At 42.3% G+C, this 26,312-nt stretch overlaps 1 protein-coding gene across 3 annotated transcripts in view; it reads right to left on the reverse strand.

The window, feature by feature from the left end:
* Positions 1–494: 494 nt before the first annotated feature.
* The window catches only part of DDAH1 (dimethylarginine dimethylaminohydrolase 1), a 65,423-nt gene continuing 39,605 nt past the window's right edge, over positions 495–26,312 (reverse strand). Inside the window, exons 2-7 of one of the 3 annotated variants that reach the window (XM_064147932.1) lie at positions 21,559–21,658; positions 20,222–20,295; positions 18,915–19,034; positions 6,317–6,460; positions 4,801–4,964; positions 495–2,582 (exon numbers count right to left, since the gene is read on the reverse strand). In XM_064147932.1, coding sequence (XP_064004002.1) covers positions 4,848–4,964; positions 6,317–6,460; positions 18,915–19,034; positions 20,222–20,295; positions 21,559–21,658 — 555 coding nt within the window. In that variant the 3' untranslated portion in view covers positions 495–2,582; positions 4,801–4,847. Of the gene's footprint in view, positions 4,965–6,316; positions 6,461–6,517; positions 8,378–18,914; positions 19,035–20,221; positions 20,296–21,558; positions 21,659–26,312 lie in introns of those variants that run through there. The other 2 variants (XM_064147930.1, XM_064147933.1) reach the window with 2 other exon arrangements.

Consider the following 26,312-nt stretch of genomic DNA (forward strand, 5'->3'; position numbering starts at 1 on the left):
TAGATATAAAGCATGCAGCCATCTGTCATGTTACCACAAAGTAATGTCTGAAATGTCACATCTCTCGACATCCTGGGGGGAAAAAAAGACACAAGAGCTACGTGAATAATAACTGTACCAGTCATTCCACTACACCTTTGTAGTTCTACCTTTTGTAACTTCCTATAAATACAGGAACTACAAAGAAGATACTATACTACAGTAACATCTGGTTAATTATCTGGGACAATATGAAAATTAAGTCAGAACCACTGTATCTAGAACACAGAGGCACTGTCTTCTCTCTATACATTATTCTTAAATGTAGAGCACAAACCCATTATTTGTTTTTAGAATCAACATTTCTTCTAGCAGGCTTAAATATTTTAGCACTAGTGTCTGTAATTGGCTTTATTTCTAGGCATGTAAAACGTTACCAAAGATGGCATGAAACAGTATTAAATGAAATGCATACACTTCCAGTTTCAAAACAAAAAGGCAGAAACTACACAGTGCACAGTACAAGTGACACTTTATTCCTTTGTGATGAGGATATATAGAATTGAAACTGCAAGTCACACAAAAAAAAAAACCAAACCCAAAGTGCAAACCTCTGTTAGAACAGATTATGGAATGTATTGATGTTTTTTGGCACAAAAAGTGGGGAACTATATACTGCAACAAGATTTTAAGTTTGATGAAATTAACACTTCTGTGTTCAGTAGTCATATTTGTGCACTGCAGAACAATACAATGTAAACCAGTGACTAACACAATTCACATGCAACTCTATAGAAGTTACATCATATGTCCAGCTAAAACTTCTCTGAAAATACATGAGGTCCAATGATACTTTGTTCACAATCACTTCACATGTACCTTTCTTTTAGTGGTCTTATCTTTTCAGTTTCCTCACAAAAGCATCTTCAATAGTAAATTACTTTCCCCAAATGGTTCCAGGTCAATGCTGATGTTTTCTATCAAAATAATTTGGCTCTGACTTAAATAATATGATGTATAAGCAGCTGAATTAAACCAAAAGCTCATTCCCCCCTATATTTCATCTCTAATTTGCTGTGAACGAACAGCGTTCTGCACACTGACCTTAACAGACATAGTGTTGCTTATGAGCTCTGTATGTACCACATGGAAATCACAAAAAAATGAGCAGAGCACAGCTTCATACAGTGGCATCTACTTAAAAGCAAAAAAGGAGTCTAGTAGCACAGAAAAGACAGAAATGCAAAACTGGAAGAATTCAAGTTTATCTTATAAGGTACAGTATGCATTCACATTTTCATTGCAGAGAGAAAGACACTGCATTCACATTCTGGTGAAGAAACCCACCAATCACAGCTCTCCCAAAACTCTTAGCAAAGGTAGCATAGTGAAAGATCCAAAATGCATGTTGTAGCTCTTTCATTTGAACTGATTGCTCAAAGGAAAGAAAAATAGCCTTTGATAAGTAATTCAAGCCCCACTACTGAGCTATTAACCACAAGAACTTTTCTACTGGCCTGCTGTGTCACATCTTGACAGTTGTCATCACGTATTTCATGTGGGCAACCACGAAGTATGCAGTGTCTCATTTTCTTTTGGTTTGGGATTTTATTATTTAACCAGGGGTAATGGTTTATCAGGAATCTATGTAATGTTCTAGTGACAAAATGTACAAGACACCCATTGGATGCAGAAGTGTCACAGCAGTAACATCCTCACAATTGAATTCTTCATTTGGGCAACAGAAAAAAGCAAATGGCAAAACCATGAAGCATTTGGCATAATTTTAGTTCTTAGTACCATACTGCAAATGCCATGAACTGAGGTGCTCTTAATATTTCTTCTTTATAATGCCAGAATAAATGACACTAAAAGCAGAGGTAAGGGCCAAATCCACTAACCAGTTTAGGTAACTTTTGGCATCAGACTAAGATGTAATTTAGAACATCTATGTTAGTAGGCTATGATACTTACTGAGAATGACAGAGAAAGCAAGTGTGATTTCAAGCACCTAAATTCTGTGCCTGATGTTAGAGAATTTGAAGTCCGAAATCACCTGAGGGAAAAAGCAGGTCACTCAGCCACTCAGTTGCTCTTTCTGTACACCAAAATGCAGCCTTGAAGCCAAGGAGATCTAAACAGCAATAGGTGAGAGGCTGAACTCTGTCACAGATGTTTCTCAGCTCAGATCCCAGCTCCCCCCTCCCTTGGGAAGCCAGGTGAATTCATTGTCATGTATTCTATTGCTTTCAGGGACACAAGATAACAAAGTTCACCACAGTTGTTTATCTTTTCTGGAGTAATCCTAAAGAGGAGTCATCTTTGTCACTCTGATCTACAGGTCCTGTTGACAGTCATCCTTCCAGTTCATATGAAGTCCCTCAAAGTGGACTATTTGATTTTTCTTTCCTACTGGTACTTACTCCAGGAGGGAGGGAGGTTAGGACATTCTGCCATGGCTTCAAATACCTGGAGCGAACAGCGAAGAGGAAGGAGTACAGAAAAAGAAAGCTCAAGTATGAGAGCTGAGGCCACAGAAAGCAAAAATCCCTTGGAGTGCAGAGAGAAAAGTGCTCACCATACCATAAACTAGAAATAAGCACCTGAGGAAAAGAGATAACATTAAAAGTGAGATAGTGTGGAAGGAAAAAGAAAAACACACACCAAAAAAGACACAACGGGAAGTTTGGGAGAGAAACTGAATAGAAATTCCATAGCCTAACACTGTCCAACACGGTGTGGCTGGATGCACTAGCTCCCTAGTGAGAGGAAGAGAGAATGAAAGACACGAAGGCCAGCCCCAGAGAGTGCGTGGACAGGCCAGAGAGATTCTGTTTAGGTTTCCTGTGACAGCTCCTACAGCTGCATAGGCTTTTAACAGAGTATAGCTTGCCTCTAGAAGGTCACAGTTAAATACTGCAGGGGCTCTTTTTGGCACAAAAATCTTTGTTTAATGTCAAGTAATTTTAAACTGTGCAATGTTTTATTAGATTCTAAAAACACTAAGGGAAGGTAGAAGAAACATTCTCTACAGCAAATGTTTACATCCTTAGAGCCTGCCTAATGATGGTGCATGGGAATGGAAGAGACAGGGGCAACATTAGGAGAACCCTTTGGGTCAGCACTTTGAGTGGCTAAAGACTCCCTTTGGGACATACTCATTTCACATATACTGTATTTGGTCATCATTGCTCTCTTTCACGATCCCTTGTGTTATCACAACATACAGCATACCCACAAAGCATCACATGTATTCCGTAGCTGCCAGGAGGTTTCCTCTTTGTTAGCTACTGAGATGAAATAACAGATATGCTGAGGAGTACCTATGGATATGAATACTTGTGTTTCCTCCCTTATGACTGCACAAAAAAGCATGTGGGTTTCCAAAGAACACTCAAGTGTGCACCCAGTCAATGTTGTTTGCTTTCCTGCAGACTGCATTGCCTAGGCCTCCCCTGCTCATTTCCTACTGTGCCTTAGCAACATGCCACAAGCAGTTCAGGAAAGGTGGAGATGTCTAGGAAGTTGGTAACATATTCAGACTATTTGTCAGTCTTCAGAGAGTTCCCACTACTGCCTCTGTTTGGGAATTTCCCCTTCCTCAGCTTACTAATGATTTGCCAAGAAGCACGTGAACACAATGGGGTATGTTTCACTTGTCTGTGATGAAAAAAAGTGATTCAGTGGGTAAACATGATGTGGAATGTACTACAAGAATTCTGTTTGTTTTAATTGAATACCACAGTAAATATTCATACAATTAGAAAAAAAAAAAAAGACTGTTACTCTTCCAAGAAAAACTGCCCCAAAGACAGATAATGTACAAATACCAATCTTTCAGGAAAAAACAGCTTCCTTTATTCATGAGCATAATCCATGAATAGCCATCCTTCACCTCCTTCTATCAGTCTCTTATATGAAGTTTTGCCAGTTATGTAGTCTCCAAAAGAGGATAAAATAGAAAGAAGAGCCTAATAAAATTTTAAGAACTAAACAAAGATCATTAAACCTCCCCAATATTTCAGATTACTTTTGTAGGTTTAATTTTTCAAAAAACATCTCAGTCTTTCATTTTTGTGGTCTGGGTGTTCCCTGGGATCTGGCCTTTTTAAGAACTCCTCTTCCGTTCTCACCGAATGTAAATCATGACATTAGCAGCAAACTGGGTCTCAATCTTGCAGGACATTGCCTTGTGTGACTGCACTATTCACTCTGTCATTCAAGTTTCCCAGGCAGATGTTGCCCCTGAGCACTCCTGTCAGAAAATGCTTTTTTCAGCTAGCATCTGAAAATTATTGCAGCCACAACTCCAGAAACAGCAATGGGATAGGGCCAGGACAGTGAGCACAGCCCATTGCCCACTGTTCCAGTTAGTGTACAGAAAGTTTCTCTACCACACAAGATACTAAATTCTTGAGCCTACTGAGCTTTCCTCAGACACTCCTGATATCTTGCATCACTGAAGAGGATTAAGGAAAGCAAAAAAGATGCACAGCAAGACAGAGGGGAAAAAAGAACAGCATAAAGATAGCAGAGGTGCTTGAAACCTTGAGAATTAGTCGATTTTCATAAAAAATTCCATACAGATATGTTAAATCACTAAAGCTAGGGGTTAGCCACTGTAATTGTCTTCTGCTAGCCCATAGGACTACCATACTTCAGTTATGGGCTCCCCAACAAACCACACATCCACCTTAAATACCATCTGCAAGGGCATAAAAATACATAAAGCAAAAAATTTGTAAACAAAGGTTAGTAGCACAGTGGTACAGTAGATTGTCAATAAAAACCAATAGTAAGTGTGGGTACAGATTCGTCTACCTTGTGTGTAACGTTATTGCCAGTTACAAGGGAGGGACTCTGTAAGCTCATAATTCTGAACTTTTGTTAATAAGCACAGAGCAACAGGTGAGTGCCCCATCTACTTTCTCCAGTTCTGTGTTGGCTATTGGGATCAGCATGTGGTCCTTCAGTTTTTCAAATACCTGTTTAGGAAAGAAAACAGAGGAATCACAACCCGATATGCCTGTTTTCCCTTTCATAGAAGCAGAGAATCATCCAGGTTGGAAAAGACCTCCAAGATCGCCCAGTCCAACCTAGCACCCAGCCCTGTCCAGTCAAGTGTGCCCAGGTGGCCAAGAGAGCCAATGGCATCCTGGCCTGCATCAGGAGCAGTGTGGCCAGTAGGGTCAAGGGAGGTTATTCTTCCCCTGTACTCAGCACTGGTCAGACCACACCTTGAGTACTGTGTCCAGTTCTGGGCCCCTCAATTCAAGAAGGATGTTGAGGTGCTGGAACATGTCCAGAGAAGGGCAACAAAGCTGGTGAGGGGCCTGGAGCACAAATCCTATGAGGAGAGGTTGAGGGAGCTGGGCCTGTTTAGCCTGGAGAAGAGGAGGCTCAGGGGTGATCTTATTACTGTCTACAACTACCTGAAGGGACATTGTAGCCAGGTGGGGGGTGGCCTCTTCTCCCAGGTAACCAGCAATAGAACAAGGGGACACAGTCTCAAGTTGTGCCAGGGTAGTTCTTCCCAGAGAGAGTGATTTCCCATTGGAATGGGCTGCCCAGGGAGGTGGTGGAGGCACCGTCCCTGGGAGTCTTCAAGAAAAGCCTGGATGAGGCACTTAGTGCCATGGTCTAGTTGATTGGATAGGGCTGGGTGATAGGTTGGACTGGATGATCTTGGAGGTCTCTTCCAACCTGGTTGATTCTATGATTCTAAGTTACAGAACGAACAGGCCTGAGTTCATTACACTATCATCAAGCTGTCTGGTCCTTTGTAATCAATGCTAACTTTTACAGTTGTGTGTAGGCTTTCACAGATTGCATTGGGTTGGAAGAGGCCCTCAAAGGTCATCTTGCCCAACGCCCCTACAGTCAACAGGGGCACTTCCAACTGCTCAGCACCACATCAAGTCTGATCTTGAATGCCTCCAAGCACATAGCCTCAATTGTAAATAACTTCACCTTTATGCTAACCTAAATCTATCCTGCTCCAAGTTTCAAACCATTGCCCCTTGTCCTGTCACTAGAAGCCCTTCTGGGCAGTCCTTCCCCTTCTAGCTATGGGACTCAAACCCGACAGCGTACTAAGGGGAACTGTTGCTATGCCCAGTTACGCAAAAGGAGCGCAAAGGGAACAAGAACCAAAGCAGTTAAATCAACAGTGGTGATGAACTCTGTTCTCAAGTCTCCCACCTTTCACTGTCTGATATTTCCCACCACGAGATGGAACAGCTCACTCTGGAAAACACCCTATTACAATTTCCACAGACTTCTTAGCAAGGTCAGGATTCTGGGAGTCTTTCCCAGGCACCCTCAGTGCACCTCTCACCTTTGCACTCTCTGGATATTCCTCAGGGGCTCGGTGCAACAGGACATGGCCTTTGTTGGGAATGTTTAAGTAGATGCAGTTTGCTGCAGCATCATCGGGCACTGTCAGCTTGTCGTAGCGGTGGTCACTCATCTGTTGCATGGTCTGCCAGGAAACAAAGGGCAGCTATTTAGACCAAACACATTGACAGCCCCAAACAAATGGGAGAATAGATCCTTCAAAAACTAGCTAATTGTGATTGCCAAGCCAGGCAAGGACCATTTTGCTCCACAGCATAAGTAAGATCTCTTTTCATCTCTGCTCTTCAGGGAACAATCTTCTTCCCCTAACTGAAATGAGCAGTAGAAGGCCTTTGTAAAATGGTTCCTGTGAGTAGCAGGATTAAGCAGGGTACACAGTAAGCATTTTCCTTGAGGTCTTTTCCTCAAGGAATGTACACTGAGCATGCAAAAGTCCTGCTCACATTGATGGAAACTGTAGGTGCTTAGCACCTTCAAAAGAAAAACGGCAGCCATCATTCAGTATTTATGAAATAAGCATGAATTAACACAAACAGGACAGTAATAGTTCCCAGCTTGGATATCAGCCCAATCTTAATTCTTTTCAAGGACCTCCTTTCTGCCTTTCAAGCAGTTACTCTTTCACTAATCACCTGTGCCAGGGAGCAAGAAGGCACACTGACATTAATCCTCATTCCCAAGGGGGCAACACAATAATGTCCTCAGAAAAGCAGAGCCAGTGGGTTTCAGAGGTTTGGTTTATAAATATACGGCTCATAGACAAATTTGGATCCTAGCAGGAATTTCAGAGACAGACTCAACACACAAGAAGACTGAGATCTACGTTTTGGATAAGGCTCAAGTCTTTAGTAAAGATACGGAAGCCTGGAGACAAGACCTCTGACTTCCCATTGCACCATTCCAGCTCTATGGAGAATAACACTGAAGAGAACAAAGCTGAAAGTGCTTATCCTACTGAAAGCCTAAGCCAGTGCAAGTGGTCCAGTTTCTCTTCTATTCCCTCTGTGTTCACATACACATTGTAATGACACAAAAGTATTTTTTTTTCAAGCTTGAAAATACTAACATCTTAAAAATGAACTCGTAGTCTGTGAAAGATTTTCAATTAAATCCCCTTCTTAGGAAAATCTCATGGATTTACCTCATGTAGCAAAGAGCAGACTTCAGTTTTGGGCACACTTAAGTTTCTTGTTAAATTATTTGCAAGGTGATTCATTTGCACTGCTTCTCATTCACAAAAAAACATACCATATAGGACTGAATTATAGTGAGTCTACAACACAGTGGGAAACAACGAAGCAAGCTATCACTTACACACACCCACAACAATTCCTTTATAGGTTTGGATACATTTTTCACATTGTAGCTTGAGTCATCCACATTCCATGGAGAACATGAAGTTCACAATGGAGAATGCATTCTTGAGGAAGTGTTATCAGATTGTAATTTCTTGTTGCAAATGAAGTTATGAGACTTGAGTTCCCAAGGTCACATCTACCTCCATAAAAGGATAATGTGTTTTTCTAGGAAGAAGTCCTTGCACCTTTACTTCACTGAATGAGTTTTTTATTGTTGTGCTTACCATGGTTGACTTTCCCATTTATAATTTTCCTGTTATATCAAGATGAATTTTACTATGCTTTCCTTGATGTTGCAAACATCCAGCAGCAGGTGACATTCCCTCGCCCAGCACAAGTCTTCTCCCACGTAACCACAGCCAGCAGATTCATCCTTCTACCCGCAGCTTATTTTCCTCCCTCATCTTTTAAAGTATAATTAAGGAAATGTATTTCAGTGCAGATTTATTAAAGGTATCAGAGGAAGAGCCACCATGCTTGGATTTTACTCAGCTCCCAAACAGTGGGGCTTTCTGTAGTCCTGGTTGGAAACAAAATCCTGATACTGTAGGTTTTCTGGCGGAACAGCTCATTCATAAGAAATACTGTGAATCACTGTGAAACATTTCCATATGAAGTTATGAATGAATTCTTAAGCAGAAGAATATGGACACATCTCCCATTGGATTCACTTCTGCAAAGTGCTGAAATGAGAACAGCAGTAGTGAGCAGAAATGAAGAACAAGTGGCAGGGCTCTAGCTGTGCCTCAGGAACCATCTTCAGGGAGCCCAGAGATGATGACAAAGGCACATTAGGAGGACTGCTTTTAAGATTAGGAAGCACCAAAGCAGTGGCTGAATAAATTCAGAAACAAATGAGAAAAAAATGAGTGGGAAAGCGAGATGAAGCAGCACAGGGTTTTGAGTACACAGCTGCAACAATGGGAACGGGATCTCAGCTAGCTAGAACAACACTGCATTAAAGCCTTTATTAGTAACTTAAGGTTTAGTAATACAAGATTCTCTTTCTTGGCTCTTAAAACAAGAAGGAAATTGTATTTGGTTTCATTGCTGTTACAGCTATGTCTGCAAGCCGGAGTAAATCTCAAAAGCCAGTAGAGTGTACACCCAGACAATAACATCCCAAACCTGTCCTGTGGGGAGGCTCTGGATGCAGCAGAAATGCACTGACAGGCTCCAATCAGGTTAAAGACCTGCAAAGTTTTCTGTATTTCTCTTATGTAAAGTCATGGAGCAAATGTGCCTGGCCATACAGGACTCTAGGGCAGAGAAAGCAATACTAGCAAGGTCCTTTGATGGTACTCCCTGCCAGACAAATCAAAATACACATTTGTTTGGAAGTGACAAGTTTTACACAGACTGCAGTGCTCACACAATGCATTTGCAGGGGGCTGGCCTTTTGCCCACAAATATACAACCAGCTACATTACAGGCCAGACATTTCCCATATGCCTATTTTTTTTCTGGGAATTTTCTTCAGTCTGAAGAGGGTAATTTCCATTGTGCATTCTCCCAGCCCTTAGTCATGATTTCCTTATGTTAAGTCATTCACATAGCCTAAAATGCCTTCTCTATAGTGGGGGTTGTTTTTTTTTTTACAGTGTGTCTTCAGACAACTGAGGTAATGGATAAGCTAAATAATCCTAAACATGAAGCAGCATTATGCATGAAGGAAAAATGTGTATGCTTTAGGGTCTATTATCACTGACAGAGTTAAGATGACTACATACGCTTTTAAAACTTGCCAAACCTAGTGACAAATTTTCCCCTTCCCCAGCCTGAGCAACTTGCTGCCATCCGGGACCTGCCTGCATCCAGATTGCTGCAAGACAGCGACCAAACCCATCACAGCTGCAATGTGCTTTTGTACCTCCAACACTCCACAAGTAAAGCCAAACAAAGTGAATGTTGTTCTTGCTAACCATGGCCATGAACTCTGCACTTAAAGCCCATATATTAACAGATGTAGAAGTGCAGATTTGTAAGGTCTTGTTTTTTATTAGCTTCTGCTCCACTGCCCCCCAGTATTTAAAAGAATCAAAATTAAGTCCACGGGGGGACAGATCCTGTGTAGAGGATTCTGTGGATCTTTCTCTCACCAGATTTCAGCTACCCTTTCCTAAATCTTTTAAATCAATGTTCTTAAAAGAAAACAATTAAAACTATTTAAGATTTTTTTTCCCCATCTCTCTTCCTTCTTTCTAAGATCACTAAAATTCAGCCCATTTTACACCAGCACTTAAATAACATTTGACCTGGGGTACAAATTGGAATATTTTAATTCAAGAGATTTGAAGTTGTGAGAAAAGATTAAGCTACTAAAGTATTTTTGTCCTAACAGCTAATGAGGATGAAACTAACTCAGTATTATGTAGCCACACACCCCCAGATTTGGAAGGACAACATGCTTCTCTCCTACTTGGAGGAAGGATCGCTTGCAACATGAGGCTTAAGTCCTTACACATTTAAGGCAAAAGAAAAGGGCAGGTGCCTGGACAGGATATTGACATCTAGATGGAGAACTGAGAGAAGCAAGTTACTGCTTGCTATCTGGAAAATACTGCTGATTACAAAACCTGTCATTTTTGTAGTGCTTGCAGAACCTACAAGAGCTTCTTCAGTGCTGCACAGAAAATGCAGGTCTCTGCTCCCATGTGAAAGGTGACAATACCCCACTCCCAAATTCTAAGACTGTGATTGGAAGGGAGCAAAATTTGGTGCATGATTCATATCACCTCTATCAGCACTGCCCCAGGAGTCTGTTTTGGTCACTTTTGAACCTGTAGCAAGGCAGTCTGAGTTCAGATACACCCTGTGCCAGGAAGCACCTCTGTGGTTTTTTGGGTTTGGAACTTACTCCTTGCCCTTAGAGCTCCCCTGCTCCTTGCACTGGAAGAGACAGCAAACAATTGATCCTTGGTCACTTTTTTCACAATTTCTTATTTCACAGACCCTAGTAAACTCATGTTCTCATTTCAATGACATTCATAGATTGCTTAGCTTGTCTCCCAAGGCACACTGTTCCAGGTACTTATCCATTCTTACCGCATCCTTCTGCACCTTCCCAGATCAGTTCTCCTTTTCTGGAATGAAATGATCATGAAATGATCATGCACATGAAGGGCACGCAAAGGCAAACATGCAGATGCACCACAGCTTCAATTAGTGGCATAATGATCATCTCTGTTTGGCTTTCAGCTGAGCTGGCCATTTCAACAACCCAGGATTTTATTTCTGTGGTAATGACTGACTACCACGATTTTGTCTGATGATCACATTGCCATTTTCCTTCTCCCTGCTGCACATCACTTTACATGTATCTACACTGAACTTCAAGCACAGTTTTATTGCCCTGTCTCTATTAAGTTTCCCCTGCACTTCACAATTAGCACTGAAGCAAGAAAGCAGCAGCCTCAGGGTTAAACAAGGAAAGAGCATAACAGAGTGAGTCTGGTGAGCTGTGTCACAGTGCTTATAGTTGAGGCACAAGGACTCAGCTTGCCATATGAGTCACTACTCATCCTTTAGAAGAGTATTCTTGAAATGCACCAGTGCCAACAGTGACTGTAAACAGTTGGCCAAGATCAGCAGAACAGAGCTGGCAAAACAGCAATCTTGCTTGAAGGTGAAGATAACGAGTGTCACCCCCAAAATGCAGAGGTGGGAGACACAACAGTAGGGTAGACTGAGTAGGAAGAAGACAAGACAGCCACTTTGAGCAGCATAAATCACAGTAGAGTGACCTGAGGTTTATCAGGTACCAAAAAAATCTGCTACAGAGAAAGGACAGAATAACATAGGCCTTATAGAAGCAAACTGCATTCAAGATGTATTTGAAACCATCAATGTTCCAGTTTACCACATTCTATATGCCAAATTTCTTAGCCCATACAGACAGACTGTCACTTTAATTTCCACCTACCATGCACACACTCAGCAGCTGGGCTTTGGGTTCTTCCTCCCTGCTGCACACTCTCAGTCATGTTTTCCAGAAGGCAGAGTTAAGCAGTTAAGCAACCCTTCCCACCCTGCTCCTTGGCTTTTCCTGGCAAGGAACATCTTTCACATCAGCATAGATGTCACGGGTACCATGTGTTGTTCACAGGCATACCTGTGCTGCTCTGCCCCTCTGAGCCACCTTCCTGCCAGCTCTGCCCAGCAACCACTGCAGAGAAACCATGACCTGAAGAGGGGAAAAGGACTGGGCTTACGTGTTGTTGCTTTCAGTTAAGGTGGCAAAAGGACAAACATCCTGTCTTTTGGAACAGGAACACAGGGAGAAAAAAAAGAAGCAGAGAAGTAAAAATGTTGAGGCCTCATTTACACAAGTCAAATCACATCTTCTCAGACAGCCTTTGACCTAATTCCCATGGCTGACAGCCTAACTGGTGACAAAAATACTGTCTTGATTCTACAAAAATATACTGGTAAGTTAGTATCTTTCAAAAACTAGATTCTTCTGCATAAGCAAACTGAAGAGCACTGACATTCAGATAAATGTAGTATGTTTATTACAGCATTTAACTTTTATTAAAAAAACTGAACCAAAACTAGGTGGCTTTTTAAAGAAGGAGGCCATCTGCTACTCAGTGAGGACCTATGTCCTCTGAGATGTTGTTGTATGCCCCTAATACATGAAGTAATGGAAAAATCAAATTGAACAGAAGGCAAGTGCAAATAATTTGTCCATTTTCCTATATATAAGGCTAAGAGCAGCAAAGTCTAATTTTTTAAAGGGAAATTGTCAATTATTATCTGGCCTTCACTAAATTCTTTGTTGCTGCCTTACAGAAAAAAGTCATCATTCATCTGCACTTTCTGCTAATTCCCTACCTGATGTCATCCTCTTTGGGTTATTAACATTAGTAATCATTTCCACAGCAACCCATTGTGATACCATAAATAGAAGATTATGACTTCATGTGGGGAATAAGCAGAGGCACAAATGATGAATTCTTAAGGAAGAAGAGATATTTTCATACAATCTTGTGCATTACTAGAAAAAATAGACACATGTAGACAATAGGAAGAACAGATTTAGCTGAGCTTTCTCATTCTGCTTTCTAAGGACACGAGACAGATGAAGTTTCCTCTTATGTGCCCCAGCGCATTCTGGAGGCACTGCTTGTCACAGAGCTGGGAACACCTCAGCTTTATCCAGGCACTACACCCTTGACTTTTTAAAGCTGCCATGCTGCATAGATTCTGGTTACACAAGACACAATACAAACAAGAAATACTTAATCACAGGAATGGGGGCAGCTACCAATGCCATAACTCCTTGCTTTCAAGCAATGCTTATTGCTCTGATCATAGCTTTGAATACAGGCCAAAGACCTAGTTACCCAAAGATGACTCCTTTGTTTTACTATGTGGGGTTGATAAGCCTCTGTCAAAATAGCTGCATCTGCATTAGCATCCTTCAGGGAATAGCGACAAGCGAGCAGCTCCACTTCCAACAGAAGGTACTGAATGGGAGTCAAGAACAAGCAAAAGTAATCATGTCCAACCTTTTATCAAAAGCAGAAAAAAAATAAAAGAAGGGCATTTGCTGAAGCTGTGGTACTGTACATATGCTGAGACACTCCTGACCATAAGAAAACCCAGCAACTAACAAGATCAGAGTCCAGGATACAAAGGAGAAGCTGAGAAGTGCAGATGTCACCACCACTCGAGGTCCTGCTGGGGCAAGTCTGTCCAAGGCACAAGGAGTTACAAGCTCAGCTGTGTTACCTACTCTGCCTTACATCCTGCCTGGCAATGCCACCCAGTCCTGACATCTGCCAAGGCCATGCTGCCTCTGCAATTAGCATCCATTCTTCTGAAATGACCAATTAAGACCTCAGACATTTCTCATGCGACTGCATTACCCCAGTTCTCAGAGGGAATACTCTGAACACAGCTGGCCACAGAGATTAAGATCAGGCCATATGGTGGGATGAGTGCTCTCCATGTTGCAGCCCTCATCACTAGGCATCATGCTGGCTTTCCTGCTGATCCATCAGCAATCACCAGGCACCTCTCATCAACCTTGCACAGATTCACACCAAACCTTTCTCTACCAGTCCAATGTGGAAACCCTGGGGCTAGTCCTTTGGGGAGTGCCAAGTATCAGAACCTACACAAAGGACAATCTCATTCCCTGAGTGTGAGAACAACTTCATTAGCAGGCAGCTACTATACATACAATATGTATTATTTGCAAAGGAGTAGCTGAGCTTGACAACAATGGGAACAACACATGTAACCCTCAGACCCTTTGGGATTGCCAAGTTATCCAAAGGGTGTCAAGGAATGATTTAGCTATAGACAAAGCTTAGACTAAGGACTCTGTCCACCACAATCTGCTGCTGTTCAAGTCTTCATTCATCACAGAAAGCAGAGGGTATTTGTGCAGCAACACAGAAGCCAAAGGACAGAAATGCAGCTTTTCAGGGTAGAACCAGAGTACAGTAGGGAGTGTGTAACAGATGCTTTGTCATTGTTCCCATCATCTTGTCTAGCCTTTTCCTTTGCTACTGGAATTTGAACTGGATTATGTCCCAGGCTAGTTCCTGTTCTGCTGTCCCAACAAGACCACGGGACTACATCCCTTGCAGTGGAACAAGAGCAGAGCATTCACCCACAGCGCTGCTGTGTCACCTCCCTGTGCTGGGGCCAACACTATCACAGCCCAGATTTATCCTCATGCATGCTCACAGTAAAGGTCAGCAACTCCAACCGTGCAGGTGACATGTTTGGAGGAAATTCCTAGGAAACAATCCTAGGTGTTACTGGTTCAACCACCACGGTCAATATTCAACTATGGAATTATGCATACAGAATTATGAACAGGTTTAAACCAGAAGGAATTAAATGCTTGCTGAAAACAGCAGAAGGAAGTTGAAGTTTCAGATGCAATAGCCACTACAGGCCCTTATACTTTCTGCAGTTAATTTGTCTCTTTCACCCAGTTTCCTGGAATGCAACTTTTCAGCTGCAGCCCAAATAAATATTCTATACTTGCCAGTGCCTGAAGAGAATTTCATGGTTAAAGTGCAATTTCTGATTTATTATCTTCTTCTACCGTGTGTCCCATAATCCTGAACTCTGCACTCATTTCCTAGATCACCTGCAACACTTCATATTGCACACACTGCACTTGGCCATGTGTTTACCAGATGCAATTTCTTTTCACTTTTGAAAGTATTGTAAGGATACATAAGCTGCATCAGTAAAAACAGTAAAGTAAAATCCTTTTCAGTAGGAAGATAAATATTACTTTAAATAAGCAACATGACTCAACATGACACAACAGTTCAGTCGTTACCTAACAAGACACTCAATGAAAACCTGACTACACCAGAGATGGTTAAAAACAGCTTAATCATCTTGCTTGTATGGTTGTATTTCCATACACGAAAAACAGCAACAAAGAGGAGGTTTAAAACTAAGCTACCCCAATAAAGGCATGCTGGGCTGTGCCAGGCAAATGACCCTGTAGAAGCTCAAGGGACCATACTGCCACAGACTGCAATGGGTGATGAGAGCTGCAGCTGACAGCACTGCTATAGCTCAGTTGATCTTATGAAATCCAGGGAGCAGCTTTTAATTCTGAGTATCAGTGCCTCAGAGATCCTCTTGCAATTGCATTTCCTTAAGACTGCAAGAAGCTGATTACCAACTTATTTTTGGATTTGGTTTATTTCTTCTGGAAGCAAATGAACACAGAAATCATTTAGATTGAAAAAAAAAGAATTCAAATATTAGAGGAAGCTAGTTATAAGCAGCACTGCCAGCTCCATTTCCAAAGCAGGCACTTTACCTGCATTTTCCAGTGATTTCTCTGAAGAGATTTGGACTCCTGGAAGAACAGCTAGATGTTTCCAGGACGTGAATGGAGTAGGATCCAATACACTGCGCAAGGAACACACTCCAGGTAACTGTTGCTCTGTGGCACGGTTGCCTGATGTAACAAGTTCGCTATTAGAACGGCACATGCTATGGGATCCAAGCACTGCTCTGGACCAGAGTTCCTAACCTCAGCAGTCAGGGTGTGAGTAAACAACTGCAACACACATGTAAACACACATGTTGTGCCAGGGTAGGTATAGGCTGGATATTAGGAAGAAGTTCTTCACAGAGAGAGTGATTTCCCATTGGAATGGGCTGCCCAGGGAGGTGGTGGAGGCATCGTCCCTGGGGGTCTTCAAGAAAAGCCTGGATGAGGCACTTAGTGCCATGGTCTAGTTGATTGGTTAGGGCTGGGTGCTAGGTTGGACTGGATGATCTTGGAGGTCTCTTCCAACCTGGCTGATTCTATGATTCTAAACATGTTGCTCTACATTCAACGCAGAGAAATGTACTGAAAATGACACAGTTGATTAAATAAAACATTTCCACCAACAATCAAAGACCTCTGTATTATCTTGTTAATTACCACCTTCTTTAAAAAAAAAGTATCTGTTTTTTTTAGGTACCTCAATTGATACTGATATTTACTTCACAACTAGTTACCAGCAACATTTAATCAGCTTATCTCAAAAATATTTTTGGCTACAGTAGCTGAACTGATGCACTGCAACATGATTAGCTGAGTTGTGCAAAAGGCTTTAATCCAAATGATGAGTTCTCAGATCAGTCCTGGCTCCAGTTTGAATTAAAGCTCTAAGCAACCAGTATTGTATTTGATTTTTGCTCCTGTTCATAAACACTCAGTAGGGTTGTCTGGAAATTTGCATCAGCCTGCTGCTCACAATGCATTTTGAGTTTGAGCTTGAGTATTTGGGATAGTGCACATTTCACAAGGAAAGATGGAGGGCATTTTCCATCCCAAACTAAAAATCCATCTCAAAACATCAGGAGCATAAGACCTTTACAACCAAAATTATTTGTCTTGAGTTTTGCAGGGGAGAAGACACAGGTAATAATCTGGAAATGTGCTCCCAGAGCTTCATGAAACAATTTCTAATGAGAATAACTGTGACAACTTGTTCAAATGACTGATCAAACTTAATAACACTCCAAACTATGTGGGATGTCAATGATCATCCTCTTGTTTAAGGACTCCCCTAAACTCACACAGAGCAATCAAGGCTGCTATCCTATTCCCTTAATTGCTGCTGCCAAGATACAAGTCTAAGATAGCCAGGACTGCACTGTCTTGGCTTCGACAATTCAACCCATGTCCCAGCAGGGGAGAGTCCAAAATTTGAAGTGCTGAGTTTATCTTAGCTAGGGACTGAAACAGTTTGACACAGATCAAGATTTTCAAAAAGAATAAAACAAACCACAAAACACCAAATCTCTGCTAAGCTCCAGAAGTAAAAACACCGCTGCTGGGAAAGCTTCTAGAATCATACCCATGAGAAAAACATGCGAGATCTGAAAAGCAAATGTGCATTGAAATACCACAGCATGTCAGTAAGGACAAGTCACTTAGGCCTTTACCTTGCAAGTATGTTTTAAATTAATAAATACCACTAGCTTACTGAAGCAGAGCAGGTAGGGTGTATAAGACACGCAGGATGGGTTCCTAAGCTCTGAGCACCAGGGATGTTGATTTCAGCGTAACACTCTTTGTCGTAAATGTTCTGCCTGGCAGAGATTCAGATCAGCAGCCATGGGCACTGATAGCATTGCTGGTCTGAAAAATAATTCATGCTTTAAAATCAGGGCAGGAGATCTAAGTCGAGTTGCATAAGCTCCATTTAAACTGAGCAGATTTCAGAGAGCTTTCTCACCAGTACAATAGAAGCTATCTCTCCCTCCGCTTACTTATTTTAAGGGACACATGGCTGGCTTCTTTCATGCATTAGTGATCATGTTGCATCAAGGAGGTTTCTGCAAAGCCAAAGAGCAAAGTCTGCACTATTTATTAACAAAAGCATCAGTATAATCATAAGAAAAATTTAGGACTTGCTGTCATCACTGGAAAGTAATTTTTTGTTTACCCTTTGAAGGCAAGTCCTGATAAGAACACATAAGACATTTAGTTGTAAAGCTTTCAGAGATGCTCTGGCTTTTCTGCATCTCAAACTAAAGTATGCAGGATGCTAAGTACTCATTTATCAAAAAGGACAAACTCCCTCAAAGTGCAATCCTGGTAAAGTGTCAGTTGCACTTTGCTGGTCTGCTACCCTAGCCAAAGTTTCTCCTGTAAAGCATCAGTGCCTGTGGCCGTGCCAGCATGCAGGAGCTAAAAAGCTGCTCTCTGGGGTGAGCTGTTTCAGGGACTGTATGTGTAATGAGATGCATGGCCTCAGCTGGCTGTGCACACATTTCTGACAGAGCTTAATTTGTCAGATTTGCTCTGAATGCTCCCAGCAAGTTGGAAAGCCACAGCAACAACAAACAGCTGGCACTGAGGACAATGGTGCTAGGACAGCAGTGTCTTAGTATGCAACAGATCACTGCTTGCAAAGAGATCTGGCTGCACGAGAGGGTTCAAACCCACGCCACCCACTTGAAAGTAAAATGTGCAGAGGCTAAAACTTTAAGAGAGGTTTGAGTAAGGCTACTCTCCTTTCTTTCTGATATGAGAACCTTATGGGAGTGTGGTGGTTTCAGAGTTCCCCCTCATGATTCACCAGACTAACTCAGCTGGCTAGAAGTTAGGGATGAAGCTATTTTTTCACAGCCAATGATCTAATTTCTCTCATTAAAATATTCCAATTAGCCTCAAACCAACAAAGGGAGCAGAGCAGAAAAAGGACAACCAAGAAGGAACTTGACTTTGCAGCCTGGTGATGGCCACAGGAGGGATGTGGCATCCTGGATTCTGGTCCCTGAGACTGGAGTTACTGATTTTATCCAGAAAGTCTACACTGCAAAATGTGTACACAGGTCACCCCTCACAGCAACGATCAGGCCTCTCTCCCTCTTTCTTGACAGAACTTTTACTTCCCCTCTAGCCATTTTAAAAGCCACATTTTCTCACAGCAACATCTGCTTTGATGACAACTTTTTCCTTTCTATCACCAAATTACCATCTTTTTAGTCAAAGCTGTAAGCAATAACCTGTATATTTCATTAGTTCCTGAAGATAAAGTGAAAATAACACCACTGTTCCCTTGCCTTATATGTTTCCATCTTTAGGGTTTGCACATATAGGAGACCCTAAGATGCACCAACTTCCTCTTTCATTGATCTCTATCTATTTGTAAAGCTCCAGCATCCTTCAGTAGAGATTAAAAACAAACAAGAAAACTGTCCTTTAGAACATCAACTTATGTGCTTTACCTTGAGGGCTTTCTGTGCAGCTTCACTTGATCCAATAGCAATCAAATTTGGTCCAGCCATGCTGCAAAAGCTCTTCAGATGCAAAGAATCATGAACAGGGACTGTGGAGACAGCATAATCCTGTATGGGAAGAAAGACTGGTTGCTACGTTTTTCAGGTTGTTCTAGTTCCATAATTATATTGGGGCTTTCCACAATTAATTTTACTTTCTGCAAATCAACAATACCAACATATCCCAGGGTATAGTGTCAACTGTTGAAGTATGACACAGCTCTCTGGACCAGCTTGTCTTGTCTGGTGCACTGGAGTAAAATTCAGAACGTGTTTCAAATACTACTACTGTTGTAACTGTAAAGAAATACATTAAAATGCATCATGAAATGGTTAGGTACATAAAATATCTCCAAGGACCAGCAATAAGGACATGTTGCAGATAGCTTAGAACATTAAGAATGCAAGTATGGATATGGTCTCAAATAAACAACAGCCTCCCACTATACAAGTTACTTTTATGCAGAGATCTCACATTTCACACCAAACTGCAGAGCCTCTCACTTTACAGGATGCTCAGATCTTCTTAGTTAAAAAAAGGCAAGTTAAAGCCAGTCCTAAACAAAGTGCTTGAAGTGCAAGGTCCAACACCTGGGTTGGGGTAAACCCAAGCACAAATAGAGGCTGGGTGGGGAGTGGCTTGACAGCAGTCTCAAGAAGGACTTGTTGAGTTTATCATCAACTGACACTCCCATGAGCCAGCAATGTGTGTCTGCAACCCAGGAGACTGTGTCCCAGGCTGCATCAAAAGAAGTGGGACCAGCAGGAGGGAAGGAGGTGATTCTGCCACTTTCCTCTGCTCTGGTAGGACTCCACCTGGAGTACTGCATCCAGTTCTGGTGCCCCCAGCACAGGAGGGGCATCAACCTGTTTGAGTGGGTCCAGAGGAACACCGCAACGATGATCAGCAGGCTGTAGCACCTCCCTATAGGGACAGGCCGCAGGAGTTGAGACTGTTCAGCCTGGAGAACAGAGGACTCCAGGGGGACCTTATAGCAGCCTTCCAGTACCTGGAAGGGCCTATGAGAAAGTCAGGAAGAGAGTTTTTACAAGGGCTTGTAGTGACAGGATGCGAGAGAAGGGATTTAAGCTTGAGGAGAACAGATTTAGACTGGATATTAGGAAGAAATCTTTACAGTGAGGGTGGTGAGACACTGGAATAGGTTGCCCAGAGAAGTTGTGGATGCCCCCTCCTCCCTGGTGGTGTTCAGTGGGTCATAGCTTGCATTTCCTGTGGCATGAAAGAATCTACAAACCTTAAACGTGTCAGCCAGAATTTCTGCACCACGTTGGTTTGTTCGCCTGGAGAGGCCCACAAAAAATTCTCTGCCTGGAATGAGAAAATGTAGGGTAAAACAATTACAGCATTTATTTTTTCAGTTACTCCTTCCCCTCCCCCCAGAAAAAAAAAAAAAAAAATCACATGGAGTCTTTCAGAAAACACACTTTTTAAACCAGGCTAAGTTTAGAGGCATTCTGAAGCAATCTTTCACAGATAACACTTTCTATCTTTCTTTTCTCAAGTTCATAGAATCATAGAATCAACCAGGTTGGAAGAGACCTTCAAGATCATCCAGTCCAACCTAGCACCCAGCCCTAGCCAGTCAACTAAACTAGTGTTATCTGACTAGTAAAACTAAAAATGCAGCATGGAAAAATACAACTTGAAATTGAGAGCTGATGTAAAGTAATTATCTTTTTCCAGAAGACATTTCACCAGAAGCACAAATAGCTTCCTCTTTTGAAGCTCTGCAATGGTCATCGAGTCAGGAAAGAGAACAGCTGGGCTGAATTAAGTACATCACTGACTGACCATTTCCCTCTCCCTCTGAGATTTCCTCTGGTCTCAAAATCAGCTCAACAGCCTCTGGCATCCTTCAGCCCCAAAGAAAATCAGTGCTGGTTCTCTACTGATTTAGAAAGGCCTCCCTTCCTGGTTTGCCTCTTCTGAGACCCTTCCTTCCCCTTAGTGAATGAAGCCAAGCAGCCAGACTTACTATGACGCTGATCAAAACAAACAGGCTCATTCACCAGAGGCAGAAAGCAAGCACGTGCACAGCCAAAGTGAAAAAATACTTAATGGGTTTAACATGACAAAAATACAGTCAATATCTTCATCTTTGAAGTCATGTAACATCTAGCACATGACACCTGGCAGGCAACCCCACAACTTTCCCATCAACTAAAAAGGGAGTTTTTGCATTTCATTCAGACTAGTAAATATTGATGCAATCAGTTGTCACAAGTCCTGAGAATGAGTCTGGTTTAAGTGGCTGCTTGCAGTAAGAAATATGAAACAACTGCAGGCAGTTGACTACTGGAAGTATTTTTCTTATGGGCATTTTACAAGCTAAAATAAAATTCATATGCACAGTGCTGCTCTTTGTACAGTGTGTTCTGCTAGTTCATTTCCTCAGGCATTAGGCAGGACATCAAGGCTTGCACTGAAAATTCATCTCTCAGCTACCTTTCTGACATTCAGTGAACAGATTTAACAAGCTGCATGAATGGTGTTTTGTTATGCAGATGACAGAGAACATGAAGTCTTCAAGGCAGGCAGAATATGTAAACAGCAAATTCACTACCACCATACCTGTAAATAAGACGTCGCCACCATCCAAGGTTGCATTTTCATCTACCATCTCTACTATGTTTAGGTTGAGACTTCCTAGTACTCTCTTCATGGCTTCAACCTGTTTAAAAGTGGTTTACATTGTATCATTGAAAATCACCTAATAAAAAAATGCACTTAATAAGAATTCAAGTCCTTTAATGCGCCTTTAGCAAGATAAATGACAGGGTCCTTTGTGTCCCTGCCCATTGCAGTTCCCTACATCTCTCCTCAGGCCTTTGTGGTCTGCAGGGGATGGGTGTCCTGGAGTCCTGTATACCCCTAAATTCCTCTCCCTCTGTGGCTTGAAATGGTAGAGGGAAAGCCACCTGGTTCTCCTCCCGCCTTGCCTGCCCTGCAGGCGTGAAGGGGGTGAGCTAAGGGGGTTCTGCCCGCACGAGGAGTGCCCTGTGCAGTGCCCGCGCTGGAATCGGGCTGGGATTGGCTGTGCCTTTCACGCCTAAGGTGTGGTAACTTTGCTCTTTGTCTAGAGAGGGTATAAATATTGGGGGCTTCCCGTCTTTGGGGGTTCCCACCTTGGAGTTCATTACTGCCTGAACCTTCGTGCTTGCCTGAGACTTCTCCCCCGCTCTCGCCTGGCCTGGATACAGAAAGAGCTTCAAGGACTGAGCCTGATCGTGAGTTATTTTGGCTCCACTTTATTAGTAAGAAAAACGCTATTAATTAATAGCTAAAGCCTTTTCCAACTTCTGACTTCCAAAATAGTCAGATTATCAATGGCACCCCTGTAGATATTCTCAAGCAACTGAATCTGTTAATTAAACTAAATTAATTTCTGTCTATATGGTTTTGGGAAAATAAAGTAACTCTGTTTTTGTATAAAAATCCCTGACTCGGCCACATTAATTCCCTGCCTCCACAACAATGGGGTGTCAAGAGACAGTTATCAAGCTCTTGTCTCTGCACAGGAACCAAGCAGCATATAGGGCAGACAGATTAGGAGTCCAAAACTCACATTAAGTCCAGCCCCTCCACACAATAGCAGTCTCTCTCCTGCCCCTTGGATTTGAGCAGTAAAAAGCACCAGGAGTGACCTTCTCTTCTGCAGCACTCAGACACAAGATATGACTGCAAATCATAAAGGTGGCAGCTCTATTCCAAGCTCCTCTTGAGGGTTGAGGAACATCCATGATAAAAATAAAATCCCCAGATCCATAAATGTTCATTTCCTTTACAGTTGTACAGCATTCCCAAGCACTAATTCACCTTGCATTTTTGAGCTACGCTGATCCAGAAACGTAAGACCTTCTATGTCTGCATGTTGTGTGGCTGGCTGCTCCCTGCAGAGAGCTGCATATGCCAAGTAGCCTGGGGCTGCTGAGCCCATGGTCCTGCTGAAAGGAGCTCACACCAGGAGTGGTGAACACAGCTTCAGCAGGCATCTCCTTTCCTGGAGATGGCTGGTGAGGATGTCTAGAGAAGAACCTATTTCCAGAGAGACATCAGTCATCTGAAGCTAATGCTCACTACTTTCAGCATCATCATCTTGGTGCCTTGTAAACCAAAACAAGCACCTACACACAACCAAGGGTTCACCAAAACCTTCCAACTACAACTTGCAGAATGTGAGTATAAATACAAGCTCACTCACAGAAACCCATCAACCTGAACTCACACAAGAGCATCTTCATGCTTGGTGAAACCTCCTTGCTGAGGTCAGCTAGAGCTGTCCAGAAGCCATTAATAAATATGGAAGAAACAGTGAAGACCTGTTAGCTCTGAGTTTTGCATATCCTAGAGGTATTTTCTCTATCTAATGTGGAAAATGAAGCATTTCTGGAAGACACACAGAAATTACTGTCACCTGCTTTAGCTTATCTTCCAGCACCATATGCCAACAAGAACAAACTCGAGCAGTCCTACCACTGGGTTCTGCCAAGCTATGGCTGTCACAGGAAGAAAAAGGAGACAGAATGTTAACTACTCCACAACCCTTGCTGCAGCAGCCTCAGAGCAACAGCAGCACATGCTTTGGCTGTCATATCTTCCTAAGAGTGGTGCTGGCTTCAGGGAGTAAGGGAGGGGGTAGACATGATCCGCTTAAGCCCTCTTTTGCCTGCTCATTTTCCAAGACTCAGCTAAGTGACATCTGTGACTGACCACATTAACCACAAATCCAGGCCAAAAAGGCAAGTGGAGGTCTAGATGAGCTACCAGAACAGGTGATACAGGTCTGAAAGGGATACACTAGGGGCATCATCTTCTCCAAGATTGATCTGCTGTCTGGAGATTCCTCTTTCTCCCTTGCACATCCTCTTTCTGCAGTCACTTTACAGAAACGTACAGTGCAGCAATGCTTGGAGAATAACGTTAAGGTAAGTAATTCAGTTTAAAGCTGAACAGGACAAAGGCAAGTCTTTGCAGCACCTGGAGAACACTGATGGGTTACACTGCAATGCAGAACTGTACCTGGGAGCTCCTCAAGACCAAAGTACTCATCCTCCCCACACAAACCTAGGGCTTCAGCACAGGCTGGAGTGAGCTTTTATTATGCCCTTTACCATTATTATCACTTTGTTTTTCTCCTCTAAGCCTGAAGTCATTCCAGCATCAAGTGAAACTTGGCACTCAAGAGTCTCCAGGCTTAGTAGTAAGGCTTCATCTTTCTTAGTTTTCTTGCTCTGTCTCCAGTGATCTTTAAAATTGGGTTTATAAAAATATCACATGTCCAATCCTCCTTAAAATAAATGGGAAGCAGCCTAGTTAATAGAGGAAAATTGACTGTTGTACAAACAGCAACATTTTGTAATACCTGTGTGATGACAGCAGAATGATTTCTTCTGCCCATGAAGCTCAGTGTTTTTCACTGTGCTGATGCTATATACTTGAGGAGAATAACTGCTTGATAGGGAGCAATAAAGTTACAGCATTATATAAGAAGGTTCCCAAGAACACAGACTCCCTGTTTTGTGCTGATTATGAAGCAGACAAGCAGACTCATGACTGAGACACCATGACACACAAGTACCCTAGCCACAGGCAGTTGGAATAAATAAAAACACCTATCAGATGAAGTTATTTTAGGCAAAAGACCAAACCACAGGAGAAACAAAGGATCACCCAGCCTGTTGCATGGTTGCCTATCTCCAGTTAATCTACCTCCTGAGCAGCTTTCAAAACCAAAACACCAGGAAGAGAGCACCTTCTCAGGAAACATGCTGCTGATCAGGTGCTCCCACCAGAAGCTGTTTAGACTTGCAAAGAAAATCAAGCCAGTAGCTGCCTTCTCTGAGCACCAGCTCCCCATGCCTGTCCTTCTCTCTGATACCATGTCCCCAGCAGCCTGAAGCATCAGCAGAGTTGTCAATACTGCTGCATCAGAGGACCACCTTACCCACTTTGCAGGGGAGATTCAAAGGCAAAAGCCTTCCAGACCACAGAACATCTAAGAGAATAAAGAGATGTAAAATCTGAGCAACCTTCAGAGAAGATGGAAAGAGTGATCACCCATTGGAGTGGGCTGCCTGGAGAGGTGGTGGAGTCACCATCCCTGGAGGTGTTTAAGAGGAGACTGGATGAAGCACTTAGTGCCATGATTTAGTTAATTAGAAAGGTTAGGTGATAGGTTGGACTCAATGATCCTCAAGGTTTTTTTCCAACCTTGTTAATTCTGTGATTCTGACAAGCAATATACACCTTGGCTATGTGCAGGAAGCTGGTTCTGCCTGCAAGACGTGTCTGTGACTAGAGCAAAGAGATATGAGTTAGCAGCAGGTGCAGACTCCCTCTAGAAAGCAGGAAGCCTACCATGAGCCTGTGCAATGCAGCCCTGCAAAATGCTTGCACACTGCTGCAAAATGACTCCAATGCAAAAGACCTGCAGAAATTCTCAGAGAGATGCAGGCAAGGAGGTGGCAGCACTTCAAATCCCTGGGCCAGAATGGCCAATTAATAACACTTGCAGTAGAGTACCAATTAAGTAAAGTGCCTAGCTAATGAGAATAATGGAAGTTAAATACTGATTTTGGATTTGTGATTTCAGTCATATGCATATTTTAATCACCAGCTGCTGATTACCATTTAACCATCAGGCTACATCAGGCCCTGAAATGTTTCTTTTAACTTACAGGGGTCAGTGCAGCTGTAGCACAGACACAAGTTACCACATCTAAAAGTCATCCAAAATCATAGAAAATTGGTTTAATCTGCTTCATGATTGTTCCAGACTTTGAAGATAAGATCCTCAAGATTTTTTTTCCCCCAACAGTTGAATTAATTCATAGAATCAACCAAGTTGGAAGAGACCTCCAAAATCATTCGGTCCAACCTATCACCCAGCCCTGTCCAATCAGCTAGATTAATTGGATTTTATGCAGCCAATAGAAATTCCTAGAGCTTTAATTGGAAAGTGCTATTCACACACATGGTGACATATGCTAGGAATATCTTTCAATAACTGTTACTTGTTTAAGGTAGAAGATTCAAGTTACCATTGTCTTCTATGAGCAACACCAGGAACTTCATTCAGTAGATGAAGAAATTGAGAACAGGAGAACAAGCTAAGTTGGACATGATCAGAGGAAAGACTTCATATTATTAAAAAGACAACTGGAGAAAAAAAAGTGTAAATACAGGATTCTGGAAAGCAAAAATTAATAGCCCATCTTTTACAAATAGTGGTTTCCTGCATGGGAGACAGCAAAGATTCACATTAGTTCAACCACACTATCTATAAGGCTGTCCTGGAGTAGGGTCTCCAACATAGCACGTCCATG

The sequence above is a fragment of the Pogoniulus pusillus genome, chromosome 8 (assembly GCF_015220805.1).
Source record: "Pogoniulus pusillus isolate bPogPus1 chromosome 8, bPogPus1.pri, whole genome shotgun sequence".
In the NCBI taxonomy this organism is placed as follows: Eukaryota; Metazoa; Chordata; class Aves; order Piciformes; family Lybiidae; genus Pogoniulus; species Pogoniulus pusillus.